At 35.4% G+C, this 15,563-nt stretch overlaps 1 protein-coding gene across 1 annotated transcript in view; it reads right to left on the minus strand.

Annotated features, from left to right (window-relative positions):
* stx1b (syntaxin 1B) overlaps window positions 1-15,563 on the minus strand; it is a 91,207-nt gene continuing 75,644 nt past the window's right edge. Inside the window, 6 exon segments of the mRNA NM_131523.1 lie at window positions 1-81; window positions 3,386-3,496; window positions 7,375-7,512; window positions 7,869-7,942; window positions 10,709-10,817; window positions 14,956-15,029. Of these exon segments, the coding sequence (NP_571598.1) occupies window positions 1-81; window positions 3,386-3,496; window positions 7,375-7,512; window positions 7,869-7,942; window positions 10,709-10,817; window positions 14,956-15,029 (587 nt within the window).

Below are 15,563 nucleotides of genomic sequence, written 5' to 3' on the forward strand. Positions count from 1 at the left end.
TTAGAAGCCCAGGGTTCCTCCGATACTGGACGCCAAAACCACTCCCAAAATTACACAGCAGATGATGATCATGATCTTCTTCTGCAGAGGGCGAAAAGAGAAAAGGGAGATGTGTAAATAAACAGATCAACAATCATTTGTTTAGTTCATTCAGCTTCTCTATTACTTGAACGACACAGTCGGCTAATTTAAGTAGCATCACCTCATCTTAACCACATTTTGAATCATTAAATGAAACCATTAACAATTAAACCTTTACCAAAGTAAATCATTAAATTAATTAAAAGTTAATTAAATTATTGATGAAAGGAGCCACTCTGGGACGCTGGCCCTTTGAATGCTGAATATGTTAAAGCACCGACTGCATTTGAGAAGAAGGTGATTAGGTATTGCATAACTGTAAAGGCTAAATACAGTACTAACATCTTAGTAAACTGGAATATGTGAAAGAAATGATGTGTGTATATGGGTCATAAATTAACAATATTAAATGGAAATATTTGCCAGCTATCTTAATTCTTTTTAATTTTTTACCTACTTTTTTATCAACAAACAAAATATAAATTATACAATTAGAAAACAGGTTTTTATTACATGATAGTGCTTCGATATTATAGATTATTGCTTCTGATACTGTAGTAACGATTATTATTAATGTTGATCAGCATAATGCATATAAAAATGTTTCTGTTTGGGGAAACAGAAAGCCATTTGGTACATATTGACTTTATTCTGCAATGCAGAAGTATGTTCGTTTTCGCGATTGTTTTAGAACTTCCGATTCAGTCGCCTTTGGGAGAAATGACCAGGAATAATAAATGGCAGAAAACAGTCAAATTACTTGCTCTACAAACAAATGTGTTCATGACTACACATACAAAGGAGTATAATAAAATAAAAAAAAAGATCAGTTTGCTACATCAAGCAGCAAAACAAGCTGTTTTTAAAGTCTAAAAATGGAGGTCAATGTAACTCATGTTCATTCATATAGTGCTTTTACAATGTAGATTGTGTCAAAGTAGCTTAACATAGAAGTTCCTATAATATAGAAGTTAAGTAACATAGAAGTTCTAGTAATGATTAAAGTCAGACGTCTCGAGCCAAAATAGCTGCGTCATTTCGTACATCAAGAATAAGGTACAGAGTGAGAAAATGCAAGTGTAATTTTCACCACTAGAGGGCGCATATTCACAACAAACAAAGTCATAGTTTGAGGACTCAATGACTGAGGGTCGAGTCATGGGAGTTGTGGTCTTTATACATCCTGTAAGACTCATGTTCAAATCATGTTCGTTGATGAATTAATCATTTTTAAAATGGTAGAATAAAGCAGAGTAAGACTGAAAGCCATCAAAGTGTAACTAGGGTTGCCACAGTACTGGAATTCGGTACCAATCAATATTGAAATTTTAAATACGTCCATTTCCTGTGAACATTTGAGTGCTGTTGAGCATTTGCAAGGTCACGTCGATCAGCTGGTTTGTCTATAAGCTGACATTCGAGCGATCCACTGATGAATCGTGACTTTGAAACACCCAAGTTTCCCTGTCTCTGTGGTTACCCTCAGTAAACAGAGGTGAGTCTGGCGAACTGATGACCTTCACGGCCAATCACAGTAATTTCTGTTGAGCATGTGAACAGTGGCAAATCAGTGATGTTTAAAAATGCACTCACCAGCACTTAAATGTTAGCAGGAAATGGATGTTTTTAAAATTACAGTATCGATTCGTACCGATATTTTTTTTTTAATTTGCTGCAAATAACTGCAGATCTATCAATCGTTCCAAAGTCTAATCCTGATTTTCTAATTTTAATGAAAAGATCTTACATATTTTGTCTTTAATTTCGACAACTAAAGCTAGTGCTTGAGCTTGGGACATTAGAATTTGAGCTTGCGAAATTCTGTTGTACATCAGTGCGAAAAAGGGGTGGGATAAAACAAGATGAATATACTTTTATAAAGCGTGTGATTGGTCCATACTTTAATTTTCTGAACAGAAAGGCCACATTTTGATCTTCTATTGGTCTCACGCAATCACATGATGACATTTCGCAGGACAGAGTTCACCAAGCTTGAAACATGCAAAACCTTTTGTTTGAACTTGGTTTTTATGGTCTGCTGTATTCCCACGTTCACGAATGGGAATCAATAGGGTAGAAAGTGTTGCGTGACATAATTTTGCTGATGATTTGCAACCCATTGGCTGCGTCCGAAACCGCCTACTACTCAGTAGGTACTGCATTTGAATTTAAACGTACTACTCGGCCGCTAGAAAAGTACATTCTATACAGTATGAACGTGAAAAGTATGAATGGAATTCGGGCGTACTACATCTGCCATTTTGACAGTCACGTCACGTACTTGCGTCATTTCCGTCGCTTTACTTCCATTCATGAATTCGCTCGCGGGGCATCATGGGATAGCGCAGCATGCATGGGATGCGCACTTCAGAATCTCGCCGGAAGTAGTAAATCATCCGGGTGCTTCTCGCATGCTGTTTTTCGAATTCTATGAATTCGGACATGCTACTCGGCTCGCATACTGATTTAAACATACAGTATAGTATGGAAGTATGTGGTTTCGGACGCAGCCATTGTGTTCTTATTTGTACTTAAATCATCACCAAATCCTGTCATAAATTATTTTATCTTCTTAAATTACTATCCCTAATTGATTTTTATTATTTACTGCAAATTACTGCAGATCTATCAATCATTCCCAGGTCAAATCCTGATTTTTTGAAACTCGTGTAAATCTGTGAATGCAAAGATTTACCAAGCATTTCGCTAGTAGAGAACTATTGCAGACATCAACTATGCAGACATCAGCTTCATTTTTGCAGATGATTTGCAACCCCTTGTGTTTAAAGTTGCACTTACATGATCACTGAAGGCTGCCATAAATGATTTAATCTTCGTAAACTACTATTATCATTTGATTCGATTATTAGTCACAAAAAAATGCAGAACTATCAATCATTTCCAAGTCTAATCCTAGTTTTCGGAAGCTCTTGTGTATCTGTAAATGTAAAGGTTTCACCCAGCAATTTCGCTATTCGAAAACGATTATGCGGTTCGTATAGGGCGACTGCTTCAGATCTGCAGTTTGACTCATCAGAAAGCAATGGAGTAGGTGGAGTCTGCGGTCTTTCGACCACCACTGCAATGGCCGACAGCCAGCTAAACTGCAGCACTAACGTCTGGGAGTGAACAGCATCTGCTTGAATGTAGTTTTTCACTCAATGGTTTAAGAGTAATTTCTGAATGCATTGTGCGTGACAGCCGAGCCTGTGTTCTCCAGCAAGGTGCAGAGAGCATGAATCATTGTGCATAAAGGGCAAGATGTTGAAAGACTTCAGGTGGAACAGCTGATGATGTTTTTTACCTTGCGTGCCTGACTCTGGTATTTGACAGCCTTCTTGGTGTCAGAAACCGCTCTCTCTACATAGTCCACAGAGTGTTCCACGTTATACTCAATTCTGTCAATCATCTCTCCCTGTGAATGACAAAAAAAGGCACATCAAACAATCGTCGTGTTTGCAAACACTTGCATTTGCAATCACTGTATATGCAACGCGTGAAATACAGGATTCTGTTAGTTTGATAGTGCTTAAATGTTTGTTTTTTTGTGTTGCCTGAAGTCAAACCCCACAAACAATGATGCTCAAGTGCAGTGTTTTCCCAGCACTGTTCCTGAAGGCACACCAACAGTACACATTTTCAACCTCTTTCTAATCAAACACACCAGACTCAGCAGAACATTAGAAAAGACTCCCAAAGCTGGCTCATTATAGTTGTTAAACGTTATCCTTAGACCTCCCAAGTCTCCCGGAAGTTCCTGGAGTCTCCCACAAATGCATAGAGACTCCCGGATGCCCGCAAACAAGTGATAGTCTTCGGGAAATCTTGCGACTCCCTCCCGGTACTCAAATAAGTTGCGCACCCTTCTCACCCCTCACCACCGGAACCCCTCCTTGCTCTTCAGACATGTTGCACACACACCCCCACCCCCCCGCGCACTTTTCACATACATTTTTTTCCCCCGATGATGCAATCGTCCATCGCGATGTTTCACATTAGACATCGTATGATGTCAAATTGGTCGACAAACGACAATCGACAGACCGGAAGTCATTCATTTCCTATGGAGAGTAGTCCGGGAGCTGCTTGGAGTTCTGATTATCTCCGTATGTGGAAAATTCGAATCTGAATTGAGCTGCGGATCCGTTTAAATATTTGAACTCCTGCGACTAGACTGTATGCGACCGGCCGACCGGATGTGATGTATTCCAGTGTTGTCCAAGCAGGTCCGTGTGCGCGAGATGAGAAATAGTAGTTTATTTGGTTATCTTTTGAATCAGAAAATGTCTATATTAAAAAAAAAAACATTTCTGTTCATAAATGTAAGTAATAAAGTAATAAAAATATTATGTTATGTTGTCTCCACATTCCCTCCAATATTTTTAGTGGTCTACGAGTTTCTAGCATTCATTTATTCATTCAACCATGGTGAACGTACTGAGAATAAATTCTCTTGCCTTTGCACTTCTTTATTTCGGACACTGCGACAACAGCTTCTCTCCCATGGTGCACGTCAGAACTGAAAATTCTGTGCGACTGCCCCAAGGGGGCGTAATCCGACAGTCGTGTCCAAATGTCGTGTGCAGTGGAAAGGCGGCTTCATAAGGGAGACATTCAAAATATGTACAGTCGGTGTGCCTCCAGGAACAGGTTGGGAAACACTGCTTTAGTGCATCTCCTTTTACCCTTGAGCAAAGGCTCTTAACCCCAGGTTGATCCGTGGGGCCTGTCCTTGTATTTTAACACGATGGCATTCTATAGCAATGTCATGTAAACCATTTCCGCTGTCCTTGGCTGTGTGGCAATAAATAAATGGCTCTCCTTGAGTTACATTTTAGAGTGTGCATCATGTTTGGGCACAAAGAATTTGACACGCTGTTAAATGTTTAAATGTTCTCAATTTCTGTTTAACGAAGAGAAGATTTTCTTTAACACATTTCTAATCATAATAGTTTTAATAACTCATCTCCAATAACTGATTTCTTTTATCTTTGCTATGATGACAGTAAATAATATTTGACTAGATATTTTTCAAGATACTTGTATTCAGCTTAAAATGACATTTAAAAGTTTAACTAGGTTAATAAGGCAGGTTAGGGTATTTAGGCAAGTAATTGAATAACAATGTTTGTTCTTTAGGCAATCAAAAAAAAACAAAAAAACATTGCTTAAGGGGGCTAATAATATTGACCTTAAAATGTTTAAAAAAATAATTAAATCTGCTTTTATTCTAGCCGAAATAAAACAAATTAGACTTTCTCCAGAAGAAAAAATATTATAGGAAATACTTTTAAAATTTTCTTGATCTATTAAACATAATTTGGTAAATATTTGAAAAAGAAAAAACAATTCACAGTAGGGCGAATAATTCTGACATCAGCTGTGTAAAGTTTATTTGGCCTTTTTGCTGGAATGGAATTGAAATGTTGCATTTGAAATGAATCAGAAATAATAATTAACTACTAATTATTGTAGTTTTAAAATCCTTTACTATGTTAATATCTTTCAAACTACTGGGTTTTGCCCATTTTTCAGCCAGACGCCTTTAAAATATTACAAAATTTTGTATTTTCATTCATTCATTCATTCATGCTTTCGGCTTTGTCTCTTTATTCATCAGGGGTCGCCACAGTGGAATGACCCATCATCTTATCCAGCATATGTTTTACACCTGCCCTTCCAGCTGCAACCCAGTACTGGGAAACATCACACTCATTCACACACATACGCTACAGCCAATTTAGTTTATTCAATTCACCTATAGCGCATGTCTTTGGACTAACCACTGAGCCACTTTGTCACCCTAAATGTTGTATGTTCATTTATTATTTGATATATAATTAATGCATTAAGGATCAGAATTAGAATTGTGTTTTATTTTTATGTAAATATGTTTTGCTGAATGATAATAAAATATAATCATACCAATATTTTCACATTTAATTTTCACCACAGTTACAAACCAGTTTGTATATAAAATCTATACAATTTTTTTATGTGAACAACAACATAGATAAAAAAATATATATGTTTGACCTATAATAAAACTATAATAACATAACAAAAAAATCGGAATGTTTAATCAAACTTAAAATGAAATCATCACTAATTCATACTATTTAAATACTGTAATAGTATACATTCATTCATTCATTCCTTTTCCTTAGGCGTAGTCTCTAATTAATCAGGGATCATCAAAATGGAATCAACCGCCAACTTATCCAGCATATGTTTTACACAGCGGATGCTCTTCCAGCTGCAACCCAGCACTGGGAAACACACTCATTCACACACATACACTATGGCCAATTTAGTCATTCAATTCACCTCTAGCGCATGTGTTTGGACTATGGGGGAAACCGGAGCACCGGAAGGAAACCCACGCCAACACGGGGAGAACATCCAAACTCCATACAGAAATGTCAACTGACCCAGTTGGGACTAGAACCAGTGACCTTGTTACTGTGAGGTGATAGTGTACTACCCACTGAGCCACCCCTAAATTTTGTACGTTTGTTTATTATTTTATATATTTTAATACATTAAGGGTCAGGGTGTTATATTTACATAGATATGTTGCAGAGTGACAATAAAATGTAATCGCACCAATATTTTCACATTTAATTTTCACCACAGTTACAAACCAGTTTGTATATAAAATCACTTTGTAATATAATGTGATATTACCAACAATTACCTTCCGAATATATATATATATATATATATATATATATATATATATATATATATATATATATATATATATATATATATATATATATATATATATATATATAAATTGACCTATAAAATTTAATTATCATCACATAACAAAAAAAATAATCGTAAATTTTAATAAAAACTATTCTTATTTATTCATTCATTTTTACTTTGGCTAGTCTCTATATCAGAGGTTGCCACAGTGAAATGAACCACCAACTATTCCAGCATATGTTTTACGCAGCAGATGCCCTTCCAGCTACAACCCAGTATTGGAAAACACCCATAAACACTCATTTACACTCATATCCTACAAACATTTTAGTTTATTCTATTCACTTTATTCTTATTTAAAATTAAATAATTCCTAATTCCAAACTATTTCAATACTGAAGTAATATAAAAAATAAAATAACATAGTTTACTACTAGTAGTACACATCTGTCTTTTTACCCCTACGCAAAAAACCCAATTAGTGCCTTAGCACACATTAAAGTAGTATTTTCTTCCTGGGTGTCTGCCAGACTTGATCAAATGAACATGTAATTTTCTGTGTCGTATTTTCAGATGTACCTGACTCTCCACCAGCATGGCCATGTCCACAAACATATCGTGCAGCTCACGGATGCTGTTCTCCAACTTAATGATCTCAGTGTGTCGGGTCTCAATCTCATTTAGTGCCTGCTTGGTCATCTGGGAGTCCATTTTGATCTGTCGCACAGAGAAAATGTTTTAGTATTTTGAAAACAGTGAAATAAAATGACTAAACTTTTATGAAAGCAAACAGTTTTCAAGTGTATTATGAGCTCAGTCTATATTCATGCACAAGTAATTGACAAAAACATCAACAAAACGGCATATGTGTTCACAGTGTGTCTTTACAAAGTGACATCGCCAACTACTGGCCTGGCACGCAAAATACAGCATTTTTAGTTGATTTCACAGACCGAGGTTGTTTTCACAGTGTTCTTGTCTGTATGTGTGACTTTTCGAAAATTATTTATTAGCACGATCATTGTGGTTAAAGTACCCTTAGTTTGGACAAGTTTGGCATTGGTCAAACTTACATCATCAGTGAAGATTGCAAGCTTCCCACTCTCCAACATGTCTTCCAGCTCCTCATTGGTAGTTGTTCTGCCAGCTAATTAAAGATATTAGGAGAACAGGGTGTCAACATCAGGCATACACTGGGTTACTTTGAATAGCTTTGTGTTTCTGTAGTAGATCAACGGGTTTAATATGGTGCACTGGTATTTTTTAAAGTCCTTACCAGTAAAATGTGCACTGTTTTCTCAGTTTAGTCACCCTCAAGTTTCTCCAATCTCATTCATTCATTCATTCATTTTCCCTAAGCCTAGTCCCTTTGTTATTAGGGGTCACCACAGCGGAATGAACCGCCAACTTTTCCAATTTAGGTGAATATCCAATTCACCTATGCGCATGTCTGTGGACTTTGGGGGAAACCGGAGCACCCGGAGAAATCCCACACCAACACGGGGAGAAAATGCAAACTCCACACAGAAATGTCAACTGGCCCAGCCAGGACTCGAACCAGCAACCTTTTTGCTGTGGGGCGACAGTGCTAACCACCGAGCCACCATGCCACCCAACACAACAGAATGCTGTTAAACCAAACAGTTGATGCTAGCCATTGACTTCCATAGTATTTTTTTCATCCCCAACAAAACCTTTATAATCGTGACATTAGACATGAATGCGAAGGAGATTTTATGCATGCTTATAGCAACTGTCATAACAACTTAGCTATGTGGTTATAAATGTAAAGATGACATTGTTTCTTATGACAACTTGACATAAATACATCACAACCTGTTATTTTTGTCGTGACAACTTCTGCTCAGTGAGAGGCTAATGGCCGATCTGAATCTCCAAACTTATAAATATTTAAAATAGGCAATATCAAACAAACAAACTGCATTGATGCAATCTAAATAACTACATTTTTTCCTAAAAAAAGCCTTAAAAGCACCTTATGTTGCCAAACTGTTGAAATATATTTGTCAAACTGTAGTGAGTTTATTGATCTGCTGTCACTCTATGTGGGCGGAGTAACACACAAGGGTGAAGAGGCTGCATGACTGCTGTTATTGCAGAATATCATACGGCTCTCAGCCAATCAGACTCGAGAACCAGACAGAACTGTTGTATAAAAACAAATACATCACAAGCAGACCTTACAATTGTCATGACAACTTGACAATTATACCAAGACTAGAAAACTTGTCATAAATCTGTCATAAACATGACCGTCATGAAGCATTATAAATATGCAATGAATTTTATAACAGCGTTATTAATATTTTTCGACGTCAACTACAGTGATACAAGCTGAATTTGTCATTAAATTGTCACTAAATATTAATGACGCTCTTAAAAATTATTTGACAGCATAATTTGCACTTTTAATGACTGAAAAAGTGATCGGAAAAATACTCATGACCCTCATGTTTATAACAAATTGATGACGAGTTATGTTGACTTGGTATAATTGTCAAGTTGTCATGACAATTGTAAGGACTGCTTGAGATGTATTTGTTTTTATACAACAGTTCTGTCTGGTTCTCGAGTCTGATTGGCTGATAGCCGTGTGATGTTCTGCAATAACAGCAGTCCTGCAGCCTCTTCACCCTTGTTTGTTACTCCGCTCACATAGAGTGACAGCAGATCAATAAACTCACTACAGTTTGACAAATATATTGCAGCTGTTGGGCTACATAATGTACTTTTGAGGCTTTTTTTAGGTGAAAATGTAGTTATTTAGATTGCATCTATGCAGTTTGTTTATAAGGATAGTGCCTATTTTAAATATTTATAACTTTGGAGATTCAGATCGTCGGCGGTTGACGTTTCACTACAAGATGGCGACAGAGACCTCATAATAAGTTTTTAGGGAAGAAAAACTCAGCGTACATTTCAAATTACAGCTTATCAAATCATTATAGGGCAGGTAAGGGACTTTCTAAGTCGATCTCTCTCTTTTGCATGTTGCAGTGCTGTATCTATACCATAGTAATCTGCTAGTTTTTGCTTTGCTTTGGATTTTTTGGTATTAATTATTGTGATATCTCGATTACAACAGAGAAATACTGGAAAATCTCTGTAGACTGATGGCATTTCATGCTGTTCAGCCTTTTAATCTTAAAATGTGAGCAAAATCACCTGTTTTTGTAATCATACTCGATATTACGCTAGAGAATCATTCAAATACTAGCTCTAAAGTGATGTTAGTAAAGTAGCTACGGTTTTTGCTGTTCTGACATCAGATGCAGATGTGAAAGAACGCCGGAAGACAGTAGTTCCTCGTACAAAAGGATCTCGGATCTGTTTGATTTTCTTTTGTATATACACGATTATGTTGTCGAACTGTTGTATAAACGCAATATTTCGCGAGTACTCAAGGCACTCAAGCCAACGCAAGCCAACGCACACCTCCCACAAATGCTGATATACAGCCATTTCGCAATGCTACTCATGTGATATTGCTCATATATCATAACAAACAATGACATATTTGCATTTAAAATGTCATAACTGAGCCAATGTCACTTAATAAGTTGTCACATGCATGCATAAAATCTCACTCACATTCATGTCATGGTTATAAAGGTTTAATGACAGTCACTCCTTCAAGTTAAGTGTTATGGTCAATGGCTACCATCAACTTATTAACATTCTTCAAAATATCTTTTGTGTTCAACAACAAAAAAGAAAGATAAAATTCAGTTGGATCTCCTTGAGGAGAGTAAATAGTGAGTAAATGTTTATTTCTATTTTCGGACATTTGTAATTGGCATGTAAAATGCACGTTCCAGAAATGTGGAGGAAGATTTTCTCTCTTCTTTTCTTTTTTTTTGCGTGTGGGTGTGTATGTGCAAGCAGAACTCACTAATTTCCAGTTGTCTCTGAATACGGTCCTTGCAGCGGTCCCTGTATTTGGACTGCGTGGTGTTGTACTCTGTCATCACCTCCACAAACTTGCGTGACAGCGTGGAATGCTGTGGGATAAAAGGTGGAGTTGTGGAGGCATCAGAGACGTGAAAATGTAGGATGTGAATAGACATGCTGAAAGTAGGCTGTTATAGAGTCGAAGTCAGAATTATTATCCCTCATGAATAGTCAGCCCCCTGTATATATATTCCCGAAAAACTGAAAGATTTTTTCAACACATTTTCAAACATAATAGTTTTAATAACTCATTTCTAATAACTGATTTATTTTATCTTTGCCATGATGACAGTACATAATATTTGACTAGATATTCTTCAAGATACTAGTATTCAGCTTAAAGTGACATTTAAAGGCATAACTCCTTCAGTCATTATGTTCTAAGTTTTTGAAAAATGTAATGTTTTCACAGCTCTTGATAAATGAGACCAAATTATAATAATACATATTCATCACCCTTGAAGTAGATATTTTGAAGTAGATAGCCTTCAATCTTAATCTTTAGCTATTATAAAAAGGGGAGTTGTCGAGATCTACCTGAGCTCGAGGCTCCCCTCTCTACCTCCAAACGGGAGGGAGCCCAGGGCTCAAAAACCTTCGAGCTCAGGGCTCTATCCCGGGACAGCATGCCAAACTTGCTTATAATCAATCATCAGCTAAGTGTGAACTCTTGAAATGGACATGAGGTCAGAACAGTTGTATTATACCAACATAAAATACAAAATAAGCATAGATGATTGCTGGTTTAATCTTCAAAATTATTTATTTTTAATTCCAAACATTAACATTGTAACATTTTTACTTTAATTTTGAGGTTTTTGTTGTATATACTGCATAACAAACTTTATCTTCATCTTCCTCGTCATGCCACATAAGGACATATTTTCATCTGCTATACATACTTCAAGATCTGTATATTCTGCATATGAAATGGTTTCAGCAGTGAATTAGGTCATCGATACAGTTTTTTTAAATTTAAAAAAGTTCAGTCAGCATTACTGGAGATTTCAGTTTAGTAACAGATTTCTGAAAAAATCCTGATCTAAAGCTTGCAATCATACAAAAGATTTTAAACTTTAATTAGAAAGTGCAATCTGTATTTTTTTTAACATACGATCTATGAAATATTGTCAAACGTATCAATAAATCTGAGTAAAAACTTTGTAAATGTGGCCTGGAGTGAAGTGATGCCATGCTACTTTTCAGTGTAGTGGATTTTTTTTTCAAATTGCAATATGCAGAGCCTCACTGCCATTTGATTAAATGACAATCGTCCACTTTCATGGACTGCAGGCTTGATGAAATGCTCAGGAACCACAAAAAATATGGGGTGACATCATGTGATGTCCATTGTAATGGACACAGGGTCTGAAGGGATTAAGGGGGCTAATAATATTGACCTTAAAATGCTTTTAAAAATATTAAGAACTGTTTTTATTCTAGCCGAAATAAAACAAAAAAGACTTTCTCCAGAAAAAAAAAAATATTATTGGAAATACTGTGAAAATTTCCTTGATCTCTTTAACATCATTTGGAAAACTTTTGAAAAGGAAAACAAAAATCACAGAAGGATGAATAATTTTGACTTTAACTCTATATAATATATATGTTATGGTCCATGACTGATCTTTGTGAAATCGGGCTCTGCTTTTGCTGCAATTATGTGAGAGATAATGACACTTATTCTGTTTCTGGACAGCAGATGGCACTAAGGAGGGTGTTTGACCGAGATGCTCAGTGGGAGGGCAGAGGTCACAGGAAGTGTGTCTGTCTCTGAACACACTGGACAGCCTGAAGGTCAGATTTGTCACTGTTTTGCTGAATATCGCTTCCATTTTAGAGAAGCTAAACATGAAAACATAAGAGCTTGAACATCCCACTGAACACTTCTCAAGTAAAAGATTCATAGCCCTCTTATTATTATTATGTTCTTATTATCTTGTATTATTTTGTACGTGCTAGTTATCTAGTAGTTTTTTTTGTATGTTAGAGTCAGTTTGAGTAGGTTTTATTTTTAGACTGTTTAGTTTTAGTGTTTTGTGATTTTTAATTGGTTTTTAATGTCTGAATAGATTTATTAAATGTACATTTGAGTTTCAAGTTGAACTAAATACAAGTATTTGTCTATTGTTTTATGTTTTTACTTTCATGTTTTATACACGTGATCTAATGAATTATTTTTCATTAAATGTTTAGGTAATATGATTATTATACAGAAATTATTACAAATTATATATATATATATATATATATATATATATATATATATTTATATATATATTTATATATATATATATATATATATATATATATATATATATATATATATATATATATATATATATATAATTGCTTTACTAATGCCCAGGGATGCAACGATTAACCAAATTCGTCAAGATTAATTAATTGTAAAGGCTTCTCAACACCGCGTTTCTGCATGAAACAAAACTGCTGCAATTAAACAAAGTTATGCCAACTGTGCGCTGATTAAAAGTTCTCACCTTGTACACTGAGGCTTATATGCACGCATGCTGGATTAACTATAGCTGAGGCTATTAACTAAGGGGCTGTTTACGTATCATGTCTTTTGGGCGCTCAAGTATGTTATTTTCAATAACATAGAGGCACGTGGCTTGCACGTGTATATTAGGAGTGGTGCACGTGCTTTCCAGGCACACCTAGTTGAAAACATCTCAACTTTAGTTTGTTTAATCCAACGCACATTGGATTCACTATAGCAGCGGGCCATACACACATCGCATCATTTACGCCCGCGAGTTGATTATTTCCAATGTAATAAATGCCAATATGCGTTGCGCTTTTGCCTTAAAGACGCACCGAGTAGAAAACATCTCACGCTGTAGCGGTAAGAGTTGTCCGTGACTTTCAGTGCAAGGTATGTTAGACAAATTTTTACAAATGATTAAAATGATTATGTATTTATGAACGCAGATGATAACAACAGTTCATTTAAATGCTAAGCTAATATAAAGCTTAAATTAACATTAGATGAGATAACCGTGAAACCGTTATTATTCTTCAGACTATATAATCGTACAACCAAAATCTATAATAGTTGCATCTATAATTGTTACGCAGTTCAAAACTCAACATGTGAATGGGTTTAAATGTAGAAGAAGTCTACTTAAGCAATGCACTGCTTTTGTTGTGCTTTGAAATACAACATTTGAATGTTTGTAAAAAAAAAAAAAAAAAGCCACATTGTACAATGCACTGATGTTATGTAGTTTCAAAATACAACATATTAACATTTTAATGCAGAAAAATACTACATGGGTCTCTTAAGGAGCAAAAATACAACATATGGGCTCTTATATGCTGTTGTGTCATCAGTGACATTGCAAGTCAAATCTCTCCGGCCCCTCATTTAGAATGCTTTTCATGAACTGCCCCCCATGACAAACTAATTGAATAGCCCTGCATTAGACCAATACTATTTTTTAATTTATTCTTATTTTGATGTATTTATTCATTCATTCATTGTTTTGTCATTTATTTTTAATGAAAATTTTATTATTTTTATAAGTTTATTTATTTATAAGTTTAATTATCAAAAGTTGGACTATTGGACTATTGTTTGTTTCTTTTATTATTATTATTTTGTGCAGTATAATTTGGTTACTGCACAGCAATAAACAACACTTTAAAATATAAGGTGTTTTCATGTGGTTTTCTAAACTAGTAGTGTTTTGAAATGAATGAATAGGTAATAATCAAGATAACCAAGAAACCGTGATTATTCCTCATACTATAATCGTACAACCAAATTCTGTAATCATTGCATCCCTACAAATGCCAAATAAAATATGCTATAATTTGATTATTTTGACTGTTCGTAAGTTGTTGGAATAAATTTAATTATTTAACTATTTATAACAAATTAATATGTTTGACATTAAAATAAAAACAGCTTATAACCCACATACACAATGTGAAATTGATTTAAAAAGTGATTATTATTGGGATGTAGAATAAACTAATGTGGAAAAAAGATTAAGTAATGAAAGCAAAACTAAGCTGATGATACTAAATTGTTGAATTTTCGACTATTTATTAAGTTCATTATTCACATTACTATTTGACTGAACCGACTTAGTAGCAATCTTTATCACTAGGAGAATAGAGATCATCAAATTTAGCTTAATTTCTCGTGGTTTCTTTTCATACCTGTGTCTTGCGGATCCGCAAATCTGCAGATGATCTGTTCAACCCTTCCTCTTGCTCGATACTTTGTTCGATAGCTGCGCAACACAGAAACAAATTGCATTTCATTCATTGTTCTAGTAAAAAAGGTCTGTGGTAAGTCTATACACTGTCTTCCTTTAACACACACAAAGATTGACATTTCACAGCTGTCCAAACCTGGTTACCAGGTTACAACAGTTACTGAGGTGCCACAGCATCTACAACACCATCAAATGCGTCGATGACACTGACGTAATTGGCAGACTGAGCTGTTACAATGAAAGTGCATGCACTAGGTGTCAGACAAAAGTGCTCCCAGAGTAATAACAAGTCCCTTAATCTCTGAAGGACAATAGATCTCACTGTCCACTTCAGCAGACAATGGGATTCAGTTCTGATGGAGCCGAGCGCACCATGTGTTGCTGATGAAGTTGCCATCAGAAGGACCATCACTGTGGCTTATTTTAATGGAGTTTTAAAGAACAACGCAATAAATGGGTAGTACTTTTAGAATAATTGTCCATGTTGTAAAGCAAAATGTTGTAAAGCATTTATTAATCATAGTTCAACATTTACTAATGCATTATTAA

The sequence above is a fragment of the Danio rerio genome, chromosome 19, assembly GCF_049306965.1.
Source record: "Danio rerio strain Tuebingen ecotype United States chromosome 19, GRCz12tu, whole genome shotgun sequence".
NCBI lineage: Eukaryota > Metazoa > Chordata > Actinopteri > Cypriniformes > Danionidae > Danio > Danio rerio.